At 39.6% G+C, this 18,448-nt stretch overlaps 1 protein-coding gene across 1 annotated transcript in view; it reads left to right on the forward strand.

Moving 5' to 3' along the window:
- HIBCH (3-hydroxyisobutyryl-CoA hydrolase) overlaps positions 1-18,448 on the forward strand; it is a gene marked incomplete at its 5' end in the record, with an annotated part of 91,902 nt that overhangs the window by 47,989 nt on the left and 25,465 nt on the right. Inside the window, 3 exons of the mRNA XM_079709893.1 lie at positions 4,289-4,367; positions 13,485-13,630; positions 16,174-16,260. Coding sequence (XP_079566019.1) covers positions 4,289-4,367; positions 13,485-13,630; positions 16,174-16,260 — 312 coding nt within the window. The remainder of the gene's footprint in view (positions 1-4,288; positions 4,368-13,484; positions 13,631-16,173; positions 16,261-18,448) is intronic.

Genomic DNA, 18,448 nt, shown 5'->3' on the forward strand with positions numbered 1-18,448 from the left:
GATCATAAGATCAGGGAGATAGAAAGGGACCAGATCATGTAGGGCCTTATCAGCCAGGATGAGGAGTTTCAGTAATATTTTAATGTGATGGGGAGTCACTGGAGAGTTTTGGGCAGGAGAATGACATGAACTGAGTTACATTTAGTAAGTTTACTTGGCTGCTGTTCAGAGGATGGATTGTGGCAAAAACAGAAGCAAGAGAGACTAACCCAGGCAAGAGATGATCGTGACTTCACCTAGGGTTGCAACAGTGGCGATGCGGTGGCCCAATCCAAGATATATTTTGAAGTTAGTGCTATCAAGACAGGTTCATAGATTAGATTGTAAGATCAGAAAGAAAGGATGATGCTGAAAGTTTTGGCCTGAGCAGCTGGGTGAATGGTGGTCCTATTTGCTGAGATGGAAAAGACTGAGGGAGCAGCATGTTCAAAGAGAAATCAAGAGGTTTACTTCTGATGCATGAACATTGAGATACATATTAGATGTTTAGGTGGAGATGTTAAGTAAACAGCTAGATATAAAATTCTAGAGAACTGGGGGTAGGAAAATAATTTGTCATTAATGTTACAGTGCTTAAAATCTTGGGGCTCTTGGAAGAGATCACCTGGGGAATGAATAGAAAGAACAGAGTACAGGGGAAGTGGAGTAGCGGGATGATATCTGATCATTGGGGCAGATCAACATTTTGATGTCAGGGAGAAGAGAAAGAACAACTAATGAGTTAGAAGGAAAACCAGGAGAGTGTAGTGTCTCAAAGCCAAGTCAGGTGTTTTCCTGAAGTAGAGAGTGAGCCACTGTCAAATGCTACAGAGATATATAATTATGTGATAAATGAAATTTGACTACTGGGTTGGGTAGGATGCAGGGAGAGTATTTGAGGAGAGTTAGGAATTGGAATAAATTTTACATTTGGGGAATGAATCTGTATAACCGGTTGTTGATATAATAAAACTTGAAGACTGAAGCCTTTTTAGTCTAGCAAAGGAGTATCTGCTAAGATTAATAGTTAATAGTATGTAATGGTAAATTTTGGAAATTTCAAGGGGGATTTAATATAAGCAACCGATAATGGATTCTTTTATATAAGATACAAAAACTAGATATGAATCTGCCATGAGAGTGCTACACCCCTTTCAACGTGGATCAGTATTTATGTCCTTAGTATCTCCATGTCAGGTGGCTTGAATTTTCCCGGTCTTCATTTCATCTTAATTGAAAGGCACTTTAAATTGGCTCCTAATGGTACTTGTGTCAGTGACCTCTTATTTGGAAAGCTTTTCATTAATAACTTCTTACTAAAATTTTGAAGTCTTTGACTTTGTTCATTATTTTATTAGCCATGGCTGAAACAAAACAACTGAATCAATGAATATGGGATCTATAGCTTCTACATGAAAGAGTACAGGGCTTATAAAATTCTTTCTTTCTTGAATTTAGGGGTAGGGAGGGCCCTCTGTAGAGAATTTGGGCTGTTAGTGGTTCTTTTGCAAAGGAATGAGGGTTCCAGAAGATATAATGGGAATGACTATCAGGAAGAGCAGTGTTAGGAAAAAGCACACAGCAGTCTTGGGATGAATTTATTAGAGGCCAGAGGCCTAAGACAGCTATTGTGTGATGCTGAATCATGACAGAATCTGGGTCTGGTTCTAACTGAAAATGTGGTGAAGAGACTTTTTTAACTGAAAAGAACAGGAACTCACCCAAACAGATCCAGAAAAGAGAAGGGAGCAGTTAAGAGACAAGTGCAGGGAACAAATGGGAATCCAAAGACAAAAACGCAACATAGCTTGTCTTCCTGAAAATTGAACTGCAAGTGTGGGCTTAAGGCAAGTTTGAGTAGTGCATTTGCCTGTTTTTCTCTCTCAAGCTATTTCTGTTTGCTTTGTTCTCTGTGTTGTACAGGCTACATGCCGCTTCTCAGTTTTTTCTTCGTCACCCCATATAATTTCAGCTTTCACTTGGCTGTCATGTCTTCTTCAGCTCAAATTTCAAATGACCTTTAAGCTTCTTTGGGTGTCATCAACTCACAGCTGCCCACTGTGTTTTAGGTTAAATACCAAAGAGTGAAAATCTTGTCTAATACACTTTTCTTCCTCCTTTGCTCCCTGGGCCTTAGAATTCTGGTTAGCCTCCATTGACTGTCCTTGGGTCCACTGCCAGTCTCTAGCTCAGCCACTGCTGGCGAGAGGGCAAAGTCTCTGGGCAGAGCAGATTCCTGCAGAGAAGGGGCAATGACGGGATGGGCAGTGGCCTACTGTAGTAGGTCCTCCTCACTTTAAAATTCCATGATTAATTGAAATTGTAAAGGCTTGGAACTTGGGAGAAGTGGCATGAAGGCCCCGTGGCTAGTGGAGTGAGCATGGAAAGAGTGGTGGGAGATGAAGTCAGAGAGGTAGGCTCCTGGGCCATATTATGTAGAGCCTTGCAGGCCATGGAATAGAGTTTGAAGTATGTGTGTATCTCACATAAATATCCACATCTGTTCAAATATGTATTAGAGATACATAGGGAAGAATCTGAAGGGTTACATACCAAATTAATAACTGTGTCTTTGAGGAGGGAGAGGGCCGACTGGGATTAGGGTTGTGGTTGACTTTATATATGTTTTATGAAGAGGGATATGGTCATGTGCTGTTTGTGGAATTCAGAGTTAATTAGAAGAGTCAGGGGGCAGTAACTAGAGGAGTAAGGTTAAGGCAGGGTCAGTCAGTAAGGCCTGGAGATCTACCTGCTGTGCAGACCCAGACAGGACCTAGTTCTTCTGAGCCCTAGGACTGAAAACATAGTCTGAAAACTGCGAATTCAGGCCAACACTCTAAGTTCTTAGGAAGACAGTCCTGAACACTAATAAGCTTTCAGCTACATTGTGTTAAACTAAAGCAGAGAATAGAATGTGAGGCAAGGGTTCTTAAAATAATATAAGAAATTATTAATAAAACTAGTAATGTTTTACTTTTATTAAAATTTGTAAGATTTTATAACCTTGAAGTGTATAGTCTAATTTGGGTTAATGTTATCAGATGATTTTGTCATAATAGAATACTTATAACATGATATTTGCTTGTACAAAGAGTATCAAACATTGTAGGTTTAACTTATAAATGTTAACTCCAAAGGATGTAGCTAGTGCCTGAAGAATTTTATTCATTTCCATGCTTATTTATATGGTCTTTTAAAATTTAAGCTTAGCATACAGTACATAAATTTATAAGAAATTGCATGTGTTTTTGAGTATTTTCTTAAGATTTAAAAGTTTCAACAACTTTTAAATGGTTGAACTGAGTATGAAAACACTTGAAAGGCTTGAGGAAATTGTAATGAAAAATTAGAAGAATTAAATAGAGATAAGGCCTTTTCTATTTAGCTTATACTTACTTACTCTTATTAAGTGACTGACATTGTTCCAAATATTTTACGTGTTTTAACTTGTTTAACTCTGTGATGTTAAAGATAGACAACACTAGTTAAAAAGGAAAAAGAATGAGTAGAACTAAACAATCTAATAGAAGTTCTGAATAATGTGAAAAACATAACATAGGAAATGTGTGTCACAATGTGAGCACTGACACACTTGGATACTTTGTAATCACATGTATACCTCTTATTTTATTCAAATATATCTGTTGATTCAGAGATGACTGTTAAGTTTGTCATTTTCAGTGATATTCAACAAGTCAGAAATAGACTTTCAGCCAAATCTTTTTATTTTGTAAAACTTGTGTTTAGTAATGGATTTTTAAGAGTTAAATAGTTACTAAGTGTTGTATCTGAGAAAAATGATGTTGCTAATTTTATTTGATGAACTATGTGAATAAATAAAATGTGTTAATATTCTATTTAAGGCTACTGAAATTTGCTAGAATAGCTTGGTTATGCTGTTTTGATGATTGGTTCCACTAAGAATACTCAGTGGTTCTGGGAAGAGTCAGTATTCTATAATGCTGCATCTAGTTTGAAATAAGAGGGAATTGGGGAAGAGGACATGAAGCATAACACGGGATACTAATCAAAAACATTTTAGCTAAAACAAATCTGTTCCAGATATCAGGGATACCCATGTACTTTTCACCCAGAAAGTTCTTCTGAAATTGTGTGGTTTAGGGTTTCCCTCCAGTCTAGCTCCTGAAATTCCTTTAAAGAAATTCTTTATGAAGAATTATATATAATATATATTATGTATATCTTTGTATATGATATAATTTACTTGGTTTATAATGTTCGTGAATGTGAGGTTTTTTTTTCTTAACCCCTGCAGTATTTTTAAAACAATTTTTTGCCTTTTCCCTAGGGAGTTGGTCTCTCAGTTCATGGGCAATTCCGAGTGGCTACTGAAAAGTCTCTTTTTGCAATGCCAGAAACAGCAATAGGTAAAAAAAAAAAAACCCAAAAAACCAAATTTTTCATAATTACTTTTAGAATTACCTTTGATACATTTCACATTACAGTTATTGAAGGAATTGATGGAATCTTGTATGAAAGAACTTTAAAAAGAAATTATAATAGGAAGATACCTAAAAGTTTATATTAGCTCATACTTATATCTGAAAACACAAAGGCAAGCATATTTAAACTGGAGACACTAGTGCACTGTAGTCGATATTATTTATTTATTCTTATTGAAGTATAGTTGATTTACAATGTTGTGTTAATTTCTGCCGTACATGTATTTAATTTTAGATGAAAGATTATTAGAGGAAATATCTTGCATCCAGATCTATGCTCCATTTTGAGTTAACTTTTGTATGTGGTGAGAGGTATGGATCAAAGGTGTAGATCAAAGTTTATTATTTTGCATAGGGAGATAAAATCATTCCCACATCCTTTTTTGGAAAAAGCTACTATTTCTCCACTGATTGCCTTTGCACCTTTGTATGTGCTGATCTTGGTGCCAACACCACACTGTCTTGATTACTGTTGCTTTATAGTAAGTCTTGATCAAGTAATGATAATCCTCTAATTTTGTTCTTTTTTTTTCTTTCAAGTTGTTTTGGCTCTATAGATCCTTTGTATTTCTATGTGAATTTTAGGGTGATTTTGTAAGTTTCAACAAAAAAGCCTGTTAGAATTTTTATTTGGATTGTCTAGGATCTATCAATTTAGGGAGAATTGACATCTTAACAATCTTGAGTCTTCAGACCTGTGAGCAAGGTATATCTTTCCATTTATTTGGGTCTTCTTTAATTTCCCTAAGCCATGTTTTGTAGTTTTCAGTTTCTTATACATCTTTTGTCAGATTTTTCCTTAAGCATTTCATATTATTCAATGGTATTATAAATTATATATATATATATATATATATATATATTTTTTTTTTTCTGTATGCGGGCCTCTCACCGTTGTGGCCTCTCCCGTTGCGGAGCACAGGCTCCGGATGCGCAGGCTCAGCGGCCATGGCTCACAGGCCTAGCCGCCCTGCGGCATGTGGGATCTCCCCGGACCGGGGCACAAACCTGTGTCCCCTGCATCAGCAGGCGGACTCTCAACCACTGCGCCACCAGGGATGCCCTATAAATGATATTTTAAAAATCTATTTCTGATGTTAGTTATCAATATATAGAAATATAATTGAGTTTTGTACTTTGTATACTACAAACTTGGTAAACTCACTTATTAGTTCTAGTAGATTTTTTGTAGATTGAATTGGATTTTTTAAATAGATAATTATGTTGTTTTACAAATAAAGTACATTTTACTTTTTTCTTTCCCATCTGGATACTTTTTATTTTTTCTTGCCTTATTCCACTGGGTAGAACCTCCAATACAATGTTGAACGGGTACATTGAGAGTGGGCCTTCTTGCCTTGTTCGGGATCTTAGGGGGAAAACATTCAGTCCTTCACCAATTAAGTACGATATTAGGTATAAGTTTTTCATAGGTGCCTCTTATCAGGATGAGGAACTTTCTTTCTGTTCCTAGATTTCTGAGGGCTTTTATTAGGAATGGACTTTGGATTTTATAATTTTTTTCAGCATGTGTTGAGATGATCATTGTTTTTTCTTTTTTAGTTTATTAAGGGTGGATTACTTTGCTGTTTTTTTTTGTTTGTTTTTGGTTTTTTTTTTGCGGTACGCGGGCCTCTCACCGCCGTGGCCTCTTCCGTTGTGGAGCACAGGCTCCGGACGTGCAGGCCCAGCGGCCATGGCCCACGGGCCCAGCCGCTCCACGGCACGTGGGATCCCCCCAGACCGGGGCACGAACCCGTGTCCCCTGCATCGGCAGGTGGACCCCCAACCACTGCACCACCAGGGAAGCCCACTTTGCTTGGTTTTTTAACATTAAACTAACCCTGCTTTGCTGGGATAAATCTCACTCTATTATGATGTGTCCTACTTTTTATATGTTGTAGGGTTTGATACACAAAAATTTTATTTGGAATTTTTGCATCTATGTTCATGAGGGATATTGGTCTGTAGTTTTCTGGTAACATAATTTTGGTATCATTTTGCTTGCTTCATTTTGGTATCAGGGTAATGCTGGGCTCATTTCTGGAAAAGTTCGGGTAGAATTGATTCTTTTCTTTCATGTGTTTTGTAGAATTCACTAGCGAAGCCATCTAGGCCTAGAGTTTTCTTTGTGGAGAGGTTTTTAACTACAAATTCAAAATCTTTAATAGATGTAGGCTATTCAAGTTATCTATTTCTTTTGCACAAACTTTAGTAATTTGGGTCTTTTAAGGAGTTTGTCCATTTATTAGCATAAAGTTCATTTCCTTATTATCTTTTTAGTATCTGTAGAATCTATAGTAATACCTGTCTCTCTCATCCTTTTTTTTTTTGGCCATGCCATGCAGCATTTGGGATCTTAGTTCCCTGACCAGGGATCAAACCCGTGCCCCCTGCATTGGGATCGTGGAGTTTTAACCACTGGACTGCCAGGGAAGTCCCTCTCTCATTCTTGATATTAGTAATTTGTCTTCTCTTTTTTTTTTCTGATCACTCTAATTAGAGGTTTATTAATTTTATTGATCTCAAAAGAAGTGTTTTGGTTTTCTGTTTTATTGATTTCTGCTCTGATATTTATTACTTCCGTCTACTTACGTGAAGTTTTATCTCCTTTCTCTAGTCTCCTAAGGTGAAACCTGAGGTCATTGATATGAGACCCAGGTATAGAATTCTATTCTGATGTTTAAATGTCAGTACTTTAAAGATTTTGCTACACCATCTTCTCATTTATGTTGTTTTCCATGAGAAATCTGCTTTTATCCTTATCTTCATTTCTCTGTAAATAAGTGTCTTTTTTCTTTTCTTTTTTTTTTTTTTTTACTGGCGTATAGTTGCTTTACACTGCTGTGTCAATTTCTGCTGTACAGCAAAGTGAATCAGCCATATGTATACATATGTCCCTTCTTTTTTGGATTTCCTGCCCATTTAGGTCACCACAGAGCACTAAGTAGAGTTCCCTGTGCTATACAGTAGGTTCTCATTAGTTATCTGTTTTATACATAGTGTATATATGTCAATCCCAATCTCCCAATTCATCCCCCTCACCTTTTCCCCCTTGGTGTCCGTACGTTTGTTCTCTACATCTGTGTCTCTATTTCTGCTTTGCAAGCAAGATCATCTATACCATTTTTCTAGATTCCACATATATGCGTTGATATACGATATTTGTTTTTCTCTTTCTGACTTACTTTACTCCGTATGAGAGTCTCTAGGTCTTTCCACGTCTCTGCAACAGTTCTGGATCAATTTTGATTGATTGTTTTATCATGTCATCATGGGTGGCAATTTCTTGCTTCTTTAGATTCCTGATAATTTTTGACCGGATTCTAGACATTGTAAGCTTTACTTTGTTGAGTGTTGGATATTTTTGTATAGATGGTTCCCAACTTTTGGTGGTCTGACTTACAATTTTTTGATTTTATGATTTTACAGTGGTGCAAAAGCAATATACATGTAGTAGAAACTGTACTTTGAATTTTGAATTTTGACCTTTTCTTTGGCTGGCCATATCCGGTACCATACTCTCATGTGATGCTGGGCAGTGGCAGTGAGCCATAGCTCCTATGCAGCCACACAATCACAAGGATAAATAACTGATACTTAGAACCTTTTTGTTTTTCACTTTTAGCATAATAGTCAATAAATTATATGAGATATTCAACACTTTATTATAAATTAGGCCTTGTGTTAGATGATCTTGCCCAACTTTAGGCTAATGTAAGTGTTCTGAGCACATTTAAGGTAGGCTAGGCTAAGCTATGATGTTTGGAAGTTAGGTGTATTAAATGCATTTTTGTCTTATGGTATTTTCAACTTATGATTTGTGATGGATTTATCAGGATGTAACCCCAATGTAAATTGAGGAAGACCTATATTCTTATAAATATTCTTGAGCTTGCTTCTGGGATGAGGTTATGTTACTTGGAAACAGTGTTCCTTTCAGGTCTTTTAGTTTTTAAAAAATTTTATTATTATTATTATTTTTAGATGCAAGGTTGAAGCAGTGCTCAGGCTAGGGCTAATTATTTCCTACTACTGAAATGAGACCCTTCTTTGCATTCTATTCAGTGCCCCCACGAATCCTGAGTTCTCATAGTCTGATTGGTGGGAACAGGCACTATTCTAAGCCCTGTGTAGGTTCCCAGTGCTGTTCTCGATAATCCTTTCCTGTGGTTCTTTCCATAACCTCAGGCAGTTGCTTCATACACATGTACTGATCAGTACCAAGCTGAGGACTTAAGGGAGACACTCTGCAGATCTCCAGAGTTTTCTCTCTGTGCCCTCTCCTCTCTGGTACTCTGTTCTGGGAATTCTGTCTGCCTCAGTCACCCTGGATTCTTAGCTTTATTCCCCTCAAATCAAGGGCTGTTCTGGGCCTGGACATTCTCTCAAGGCATTAAGCTGGAGCTTTTGTAGAGTTTACCTCACTTGTTTTCAGATATTCAGAGATCACTTACCTTTATTCCCTGACGGTCCAGTTTGTTGAAAACTGATATTTCATATATTGCATTTGTTTTTCTATAGTTATTTCAAGTAGGAGAGTAAATTTAGTCCCTCTTACTCCATCTTATCCAAAGTGTAATTCTCCTGGATGGCTACTTCAGATTAGATGGTTAAAGAGGTTTTCCAAGGAGATGTCCTTTAGGCTGAGATTTGAATGACAAGAGGGAAGCAGCTATATTAATGTCTTAGAACAGAATACTGTGGTGTTAAGAAGTTAGTCTAAAGCAAGAATAAGGCTTTACCTGTTCAAGAAACCAAATAGAGTCAACTGTCTGAATCAAGGGCAGGAGTGTTATACTGTGCTCTTCAAGAGGTCCACAGGGACCCCTGGTGAAGAGTTTGGATTTAAACCTAAACATTATGGGAAACTGTGGGAGAGTTTAAAGCAGGGAGTGGCATGGTCTGGTTTACATTTTTTTTTTTTTTTTTTGTGGTATGCGGGCCTCTCACTGTTGTGGCCTCTCCCATTGCGGAGCACAGGCTCCAGACGTGCAGGCCCAGTGGCCATGGCTCACGGGCCCAGCAGCTCTGCGGCATGTGGGATCTTCCCGGACCGGGGCATGAGCCCGCGTCCCCTGCATTGGCAGGCGGACTCTCAACCACTGCGCCACCAGGGAAGCCCTGGTTTACATTTTAATACCATCATTCTGGCTGTTTTAAGGATAATGGATTGTAGGGGGTGCAAGAGTAGAGAGGCTTGTTAGGAGGTCATTACATTAATCTAGAGCTCTGCTGTCTGATACTGTAGCCACTAACCACAGATGGCTATTTAATATAAATTAAATTTAAATAAATTCAGTTCCTCAGTTGCAAAGTGTTTAATAGCCACATCTGGTTAGTGGCAGCATAGATTATAGAACATTTTCATCATCATAGAAATTCTATTGGATAGCACAGGTCTAGAGAGAGATAATTTTAAGCTTGGAGTAATATGGAGCTATAGAGTTGGAATAGAGTGGATAGATTTAGAAAATGTTTTGGAGTTAACTTGCATGCTGATATAATGAATCAGGAATAACTCCGAGGTGTTTAGGTAGTGCTACTAGATGGATGAGGCCAATTAGGGAAGGAACAGTATGGTTGGAGGGATGAGAATCAGGAGCTGTGTTTTTGCCATGTTATATCTTGGATGCTTATTATCTATGTAGTTAAATCTAGAATGCAGATTTGAGAGTTATTCAAGGGAAAAAGGCATAACTAGATAGACAGATTTGGGACTGTATTGGTCTGCTAGGGCTGCCATAACAAAATACCAAGACTGGGTAGCTTAAACAACATTTATTTCTCCCAGTCCTGGAGGCTGGAAGTCCAACATCAAGGTATTGGCAGGTTTGGTTTCACCCAAGGCCCCTGTCCTTGGCTTGTAGACAGCTGCCTTCTCTCTGTCCTCACATGGCCTTTCCTCTGTGTGTGCCCTCAGTGTCTCTTCCTCTTACAAGGACACCAGTCCTATTAGATAAGGCCCCCACTCTTATAACCTCACTTAACCTTAATTACCTCTTTAGAGGTCCTTTTCTCCAAATTGTCACATTGTGGGGTTAGGACTTAAGCTTAAGAATTTGGGGACACCATTTGGGACACAATTCCATCCCTAACAGGGACTGATCTGAATATAGATATTATCTAAAGCTACAAGAGCTAAGGAAATGCGTGTGTGGGGTATCGGAGAGCCTCAGATGAGGCCTAGGCATAGCAGTGGGCACAGGTCCAGCAAGGGAGGTGGAGCCAGTAAGGGGAACTGGAAAGAAGCAGCCATTGAGGCAAAGGGCGAAGAGGGATAATGTGGTGCCCTGGAACAGACAGAAGTGTTTTCACTTGGGCAGAGTGCTCCTGAGGTTCAGCGGCAAGTAGGAATGAATATTGAGGAACAGAGAGACGACCAGAGTGGCTGGAGTATAGTGAGTGAGTAGTAAGAGATGTAATTGAAAAAGTGGTCAGGGGCCTTGAAGACTGATAAAGGTGTTAGTTTTTTTTTTTTGTTTGTTTGTTTATTTATTTTTATTTTTGGCTGCCTTAGGTCTTTGTTGCTGTGCGCGGGCTTTCTCTAGTTGCGGCGAGCGGGAGCTACTCTTTGTTGCGGTTTGCGGGCTTCTCATTGGGTGGCTTCTCTTGTTGCAGAGCACGGGCTTTAGGTGCGTGGCTTCAGTAGTTGTGGCACTCAGGCTCAGTAGTTGTGGCTCACGGGCTCTAGAGCGCAGACTCTGTAGTTGTGGTGCACGGGCTTAGTTGCTCTGCGGCATGTGGGATCGTCCCGGACCAGGGCTTGAACCCGTGTCCCCTGCACTGGCAGGTGGATTCTTAACCACTGTGCCACCAGGGAAGTCCAAGGTGTTAGTTTTTTTTTGTTTTTTTTTTTGTGGTACGCGGGCCTCTCACTGTTGTGGCCTCTCCCGTTGCGGAGCACAGGCTCCGGACACGCAGGCTCAGCAGCCATGGCTCATGGGCCCAGCCGCTCCGTGGCATGTGGGATCTTCCCGGACCGGGGCATGAACCTGTGTCCCCTGCATTGGCAAGCGGACTCTTAACCACTGTGCCACCAGCGAAGCCCCAAGGTGTTAGTTTTAATCTAAGAAAAATAGGCAGTCATGGAAGAGTTTTAAGCAGTAGAATGCAAGACTCTTATCAAGATTTGTGTTATTAAAATAATTTGAAAAAAAAGAATTCAATCAGACAAGAACATAGAAAAAGGGTTTGTGTTATTAAAAAGTCCACTCTGTTGTGTAGAGAACTGTTTAGAGGAGGAAGCAAGAGAACATAGTCATTGATGGAGGGTTATGGGGTGGTCAGGAGAAGGTTTGAGTTGGGACGGCTGTATCCTTTATTGGGGTGAGTGATACTGGAAGGGGGATGATTGTGGGGGGCAGTGGTTATGAATTCAACTTTTGACCTATCTTGTTTGAGATGCTAAGATATTTCTGTTTACAGTAGCATGCCACTGATTCTTTCAAGTCTAGGAACTTTTTTTTTGCGGTACGTGGGCCTCTCACTGTTGTGGCCTCTTCCGTTGCGGAGCACAGGCTCCGGACGCGCAGACTCAGCGGCCATGGCTCACGGGCCCAGCCGCTCCGCGGCATGTGGGATCTTCCTGGACCGGGGCATGAACCCATGTCCCCTGCATCGGCAGGCGGACTCTCAACCACTGCACCACCAGGGAAGCCCTAGGAACTTTTTTAAAAAATAAATTTATTTATTTTATTTATTGATTTTTGGCTGCTTTTGTTCTTCATTGCTGTGCACGGCTTTCTCTAGTTGTGGCGAGCAGGGGCTACTCTTCGTAGCAGTGCGCGGGCTTCCCATTGTGGTGGCTTCTATTGTTGCGGAGCATGGGCTCTAGGCACACAGGCTTCAGTAGTTGTGGCACATGGGCTCTAGAATGCAGGCTCAGTAGTTACGGCACGCAGCCTCAGTAGTTATGGCGCACAGGCTTAGTTGCTCTGCGGCATGTGGGATCTTCCTGGGCCAGGGCTCGAACCCGTGTCGCCTGCAGTGACAAGTGGATTCTTAACCACTGTGCCACCAGGGAAGCCCCAGGAACTTTTTTTTTTTTTTTTTTTAAGGTATGCGGGCCTCTTACTGCTATGGCCTCTCCCGTTGCAGAGCACAGGCTCCGGACGCGCAGGCTCAGCGGCCATGGCTCACGGTCCCAGCCGCTCGAAGGCATGTGGGATCTTCCTGGACCAGGGCACGAACCTGCGTCCCCTGCATTGGCAGGCGGACTCTCAACCACTGCCCCACCAAGGAAACCCCCTAGGAACTTTTTGACAAGTAGAACTGGGAAGAATTTGAATGCTTGTATTTTTATCTGAATTAATTGAAGCAATTTTCAAATAGATAGGTGGATTATAAACCTAGAGGGTCACAATTGTTTAAGGAGCTCTTAAACACCAAAAAGTAGTGTACTGGCAAATATTTGCATATATGCTATTTTTAGTTGTTGCCAGTAGAGAGAATAAGGGAATTTAAAAAATACTCATGGTTAAGAAAAGAGTAAGTGCAAGTGATTTAATTAGCTATAAACGTGTTCATTTAGTAGGACTAATGGTTATCACATCACTTTAAGTATCTTGAATATTAGATAATTGACTGTTTGGACATTGATTAAATGGTAATAATAATTTATCACATAATAACCTTAGATTACATATATTTTTTCCTGTGCTTATCATTTGGAAAGAAAATATTTTTTCATTCTTTACCTACATTGGAGACTCTTAAAAAGTAGTAGTAGAGATGAGAAATTTAAGTAATATTTATCAAGTAGTTATATCCATAACATTGTGCCGTCATATCCTTTATTGACTTCTATAGAAATGAAACATGAAAAATTTGAAAAGTACCCCAATTAAGTTAGCACAATTTATAGGAAGTCTTTTGTGACATTGATTGCATTGTATAGCACGTTGTAGTACTGTGGTATAGTAATAATATTTTTACTATAGATTCAGACTCCAGAGAAAAATGGCTCTTTGATCTCAAGTAAAGAGAGCTGAATTTATCTTTTTCATTTGAATCATTGTCTCTTTTTGTTTTTAATTACAGGGCTATTCCCTGATGTGGGTGGAGGTTATTTCTTGCCACGACTTCAAGGAAAACTTGGGTGCTTCCTTGCATTAACAGGATTCAGGCTGAAAGGAAGAGATGTGTATGCAGCAGGAATTGCTACACACTTTGTAGATTCTGAAAAGGTAATTACTTGGATGATTGCATTTTGTGTGGATTGGAATAGCTCATAGGGAGGCAGTATGAGTGGTTGAGATTACAGGCTTTGGTCTACATGGGTCTGAAACCTACATGTACCCTTAAAGCCGTGTGACCCTGGGGAAGGTGCTTAAGCTCTCCAATCCTCATTTCCTCATATGCAAAATGGAAATAATTATATCTGGATCCAGGGCTGTTTTGCCTGGTACCTTCAGTGAATATTTTTTAATGAATAATTATAGTCTGTGTAAAAAAAAAAAGTAATATTTTAAGAAAGTCTAATATATAAAAATCTGAACTTATGTATAAAAAGATAGGCTTTTATAAAGATATTTTTGAAAGATTCTTTTGTTAGTTTCCCTAGTGCATTTAAAAGTTTGTAAAATATGGTCTTAAAAACTCTCCTGAAGGGTACCTGTTGTAAGGGACACATATTACTTACCTTGGTCTTAAAACATTTTTCTTAAACAGCACGGTCAGTTTTCTTAGCCCAGGATAGCACAGTGGCAAAGGATGTGCAGATGGACAGCCTGGTTTTAAATCTTAGCTTGAATTTATCCTCTTTAGCCCCAGTTTTCCCATCTCCACAGTGAGGATGGCAGTTTTATCATAGCAGTTGAAAGTCATTGTGTTAAATGTAACAGAAGGCCCAGTTCAAGGTGGTTTTGCCTCATAACTCCCAGCAAGAGATTTGGGATTTTTCTGCTTCAGCTGGCTTAGATCAGTCTTATTGGACTGGCTTGTGCCTGAACCACATGGGTGGGTGGAATACACTGGCTAATCTATCCTAGCTGATGTGCTCCATCCCTGGAACTGTGGGGTAAAGTCAGTTTCCCAGGAAACCCATGGATTTCTGATCTTGAGGGAGGGGTGTTATGGGATAGGGGAAGGAATGCCATTAAAATGTATGAAGTATACAAAGTTGAAAGTTGTCCCCTTACACTGTTACGAGGGCCTTCCATCACATTTGCCTGAGTTTTCAGATCTTTCTCTTTTTTAGATCTTTATGGGCATCCTTGGTCACATTGAGTAGGTGGCTGTCTCATTCTTCCCTTGAGCTGTACCAGGAAGCAAACATGGGTACTCCATTATTTGCTCTGGAGGGACACCCTTGATTATAGTGGAATTTAGTTAAGGATGGGGGAGAGAGCTGATCCACAGCCCTTTCCTCTCTTAGTCAGATTGCCCAGTAATATATGCAGTGCATAGCCTACCATTTACAGGGCCTGTAGTGGATAACAGAAATGAATAATACACATTGGGAATGGGGCTAGAGGTGGGTACAAAAGATTAAAAACCATCTGTATCATCTGACAGAGTAAAGTATGGTAAGTGTACAAACAGAATACAAAGAAAGGATTCAATGGATTGAATCCATTGAAGGAAGAGCTTACTCATAAGAAAGGACTGGAAGTTTTCTCATAGAGGTTGCAGTTCAGCTGGGCCTTAAGATAAGTATTGTCAGAAGTTTTTCTGGATAGAGGAGACTTTAATGAGCAAGCCCCATAGGGGTAGGAAAGCATTAGCTGTGTTTTAGAAACAGTAAAAAGTCCATTTGGCTGAGTGTAGGAAGAGGTATATGAGGGATATAGGGGGAAAGCTGTTGGAGGACAGAGGGAACGAAAAGTACCCACCGAACTGAGAAGGTATCTTGAGACCAAAAAATGAGGCAGGCGGCTCCATATAATCAGTGGATCAATTTGTTAGAGGGTAACTTATGCTCAGGGTGGCATTGGGCAGACAGTGATCTGGCAGCATTCACAACTGCACTCTGCACTGCTGAGGGGCCACTGGGATAGTTTTATAGTTGACCTTCGGGTTTGGGGATGTGTGCTTGGAAACAGGACATGCATTCCTAAATTGGGATTTATGAATGGGTAACTCGTCTCTTGGGCACTGGGAATACATACATCAGTGAGAGTCTTCATCATTGTTTGGGGACTAACAGAGCATGGAGGCCACTTGGTCCTAATGATTATTAGCCGATGTCTATTAACTATTGATACAAAGCCCTTGATGACAGAGAAGTGATTTACCACACAGTACAGTCCTGGGTAGGGTCAGTGGAAGGACAGGAGGAACTGTATGGGCCCAAGATGGTGTCAGTTATGTTAATAGCCATACAAGAGTTAAGTGTGGCTATATTATAGACCTGTGCATTGACTATAGTAGCCATTAGTCACATGTGGCAATTTTCATTAAAATTAATTAAAATAAAATTTATAATTGGGATCTTTAGTTGCAACACTACGTTTCAAGTGCTCAATAGCTAGAGGGAAACAAAGATGAATGTCTCTATTTCTCCTCTTCAGTTTCTTTCGTCTTTATCCATTCCTTGCAAGGCAGCATTTACTTTGTGGGAATGTGTGTGCCTTCAACTTCAGTGAAAATTGCCTTCATTGACTCAGCTGAAGGGAGAGCATCATAATTTTAAGACAAGGATTTTTAAAAAGAATATAAGATTTCTAAAGAAAAAAAATTCTGTGTTGCTGTGGTGTTTTAAATGTTTTCCTTTTTCCCCCCGCTGTAGTTGGGCATGTTAGAAGAAGATTTGTTAGCCCTGAAATCTCCTTCAAGAGAAAATATCGCAGATGTCTTAGAAACTTACCATGCAAAGGTAATCTTGTCAGTATTCTAACTGCAGATTTTAATTCATGGGGAAAGGGAAGTGACTGAAAAATAAGCAGTTGGTGAATATTATAGTTTGTGGATATAAATAAATGTACTGGGATTTATTTACTTTAAAGCTTGTTGGGAGTATCAGTGCTTCACAGTCATTAGGATGGCCATCTGAGAAGATGACTTCTTTACATGCAACTGCACAGCTTGTTTTCTCATTGCTGGTGAATTTCAGTGCATAGCCTTGTGATTGGCCCTTGCAAGGGCTTTTTACAACACACTGTGACATTTGTGTAATGGAAGTTCAGTGTTGATGCTATTTGTGGAGCTGCTAAAGTGAAACTCTGGTCTATATCGAAATATAATAATAACATACATTGCAGTGTTTTCTTTTAATTCCTTTTGTTGTCTAACTTCAATTCTCTTTTAAGAGCCAAGAATCTATAAAAATGCTACATGACTTCTAGTTAAACATGATAGATGCCATATATGCTCCCTCCTGAAACCCCACTAAAATTGTAGTAAAGGAATAAGAAAGGCAGGAATCCACAAAGAGAAACAGAACAGAAAAGGAGACAGTGGCAGGCATGAGATGTCAGGATTTTGGAAGCTTGAAAGTAGAATGATGAGGGCAACTACTTTAGACCTGAGAACACTGAACTCAGTGGGGGAAGCCAATAAGAAGTAAGCCAGTTCTTTCTGTAGACTCTTTGTAGGGAACCAGCTCCCTCTGACAGGCCTCGCTGGCTAAGGGCAGGGATAGGTGAGGTGCTCTACTGAAAAGAGGCAGAACATATTAAATGGGAAGAATTCTGGCCTCTTTTCCTAGTTGGTTTCCAGAACTCTTACGTATCATCTATCTAAGTTTGGGCAGCCATAACAAAAATACCGTAGACTTGGTGGCTTAAACAACAGAAATTTCTCACGGTTCTGGAGGCTGGAAGGTCCAAGATCAAGGTGCCAGCCTATTAGGTTCCTGGTGAGGGACCTCTTCCTGTTTTGCAGATGAATGCCTTCCTGCTGTATCCTCACACAGCAGAGAGAGAAAGTGAGCTCTCTCAGGTCTCTGCTTATAAGGGCGCTAATCCCATCCTGAGGGCTCCATCCTTTTGACTTAATTACCTCCCAAAGGCCTCACCCTCAGATACTATCACATTGGGATTAAGATTTCAACATGAATTTTGTGGGGACACAAACATTTAGTCAGTAGCACCATCCCACTCCCAAGCAGTTCATTAGAAGCAAAAGAAAACCTGTAGCTATTGACATTCAAGCACCCCTCTAATGAAAAAAACATCCAGGCCTGATCACCTCATAATGCATCAGACAATTGACAGTCCCATAACCGCAACTGACATTACACACAAAGCTTCCTAATTTTAGTGCTTCACGTAGAATAACAAGAATTGCCAGGCATTAAAAACTGGAGATTGGCTAAAATAAAAAATGTACTTGAAGGAAGTAGGCAATGCAAGAAGAAGGAACCCTAACAATTATAGGTTTGGTTTTTTTTTATCTTCACATAAGAGGAAAATATTTCATCTGTGAAATAAGAACAGATGTTACAAAGAGAAATAGTTAAAGAATAAAAAGAAATTTAAAATTGACAGCGAAATGGGGGAAAACCTCACAACAGATTAGATTAAAATTGATGGATGAGGAAGACTCTAAGAGGATAATAAGGTGGAAAATGGAGAGAAAAGAAAATTAAGTATTATTCCAGGAGGTCCAAACCTGTTAGGAATTTGTAACAAAGGAGAGGAAATATTTAGAGAAATGGTACCCCCCCACCAACTTACCCAGAACTGAAGAACATGAGTACAGATTCATGGGCCCTGAATAGTTAGTATATGAATATGAATACAGAGCATGTGAGCATTTCATCATATTTTGTCAAAGCATCTGACAGTCTCTTACATTGTCAAATTGGGTAAACGTGGGATGGATTATAGCGTGTGGGGGGTTGAAGCGCCTTCCCAAGGAGTTCTGTTAAATGTTTGGGTATTAGGCTGTAAGTGAAGCCGTCTTGGCCTTCTCTTAGTCAGTGTTTTCCTCAGTGATTTGGATGAGAATGTTGATGGTGTTTTGATCAGACTGATTTGAAACTAAAAAACTAAGTTAAATTAGGTAAACATGTTTGTGAAAAAAGAAAAAACACTTCAAGTTCAGAGTGATCTGTTTAATAG

Source organism: Hyperoodon ampullatus (genome assembly GCF_949752795.1).
Source record: "Hyperoodon ampullatus genome assembly, chromosome: 8".
In the NCBI taxonomy this organism is placed as follows: domain Eukaryota; kingdom Metazoa; phylum Chordata; class Mammalia; order Artiodactyla; family Ziphiidae; genus Hyperoodon; species Hyperoodon ampullatus.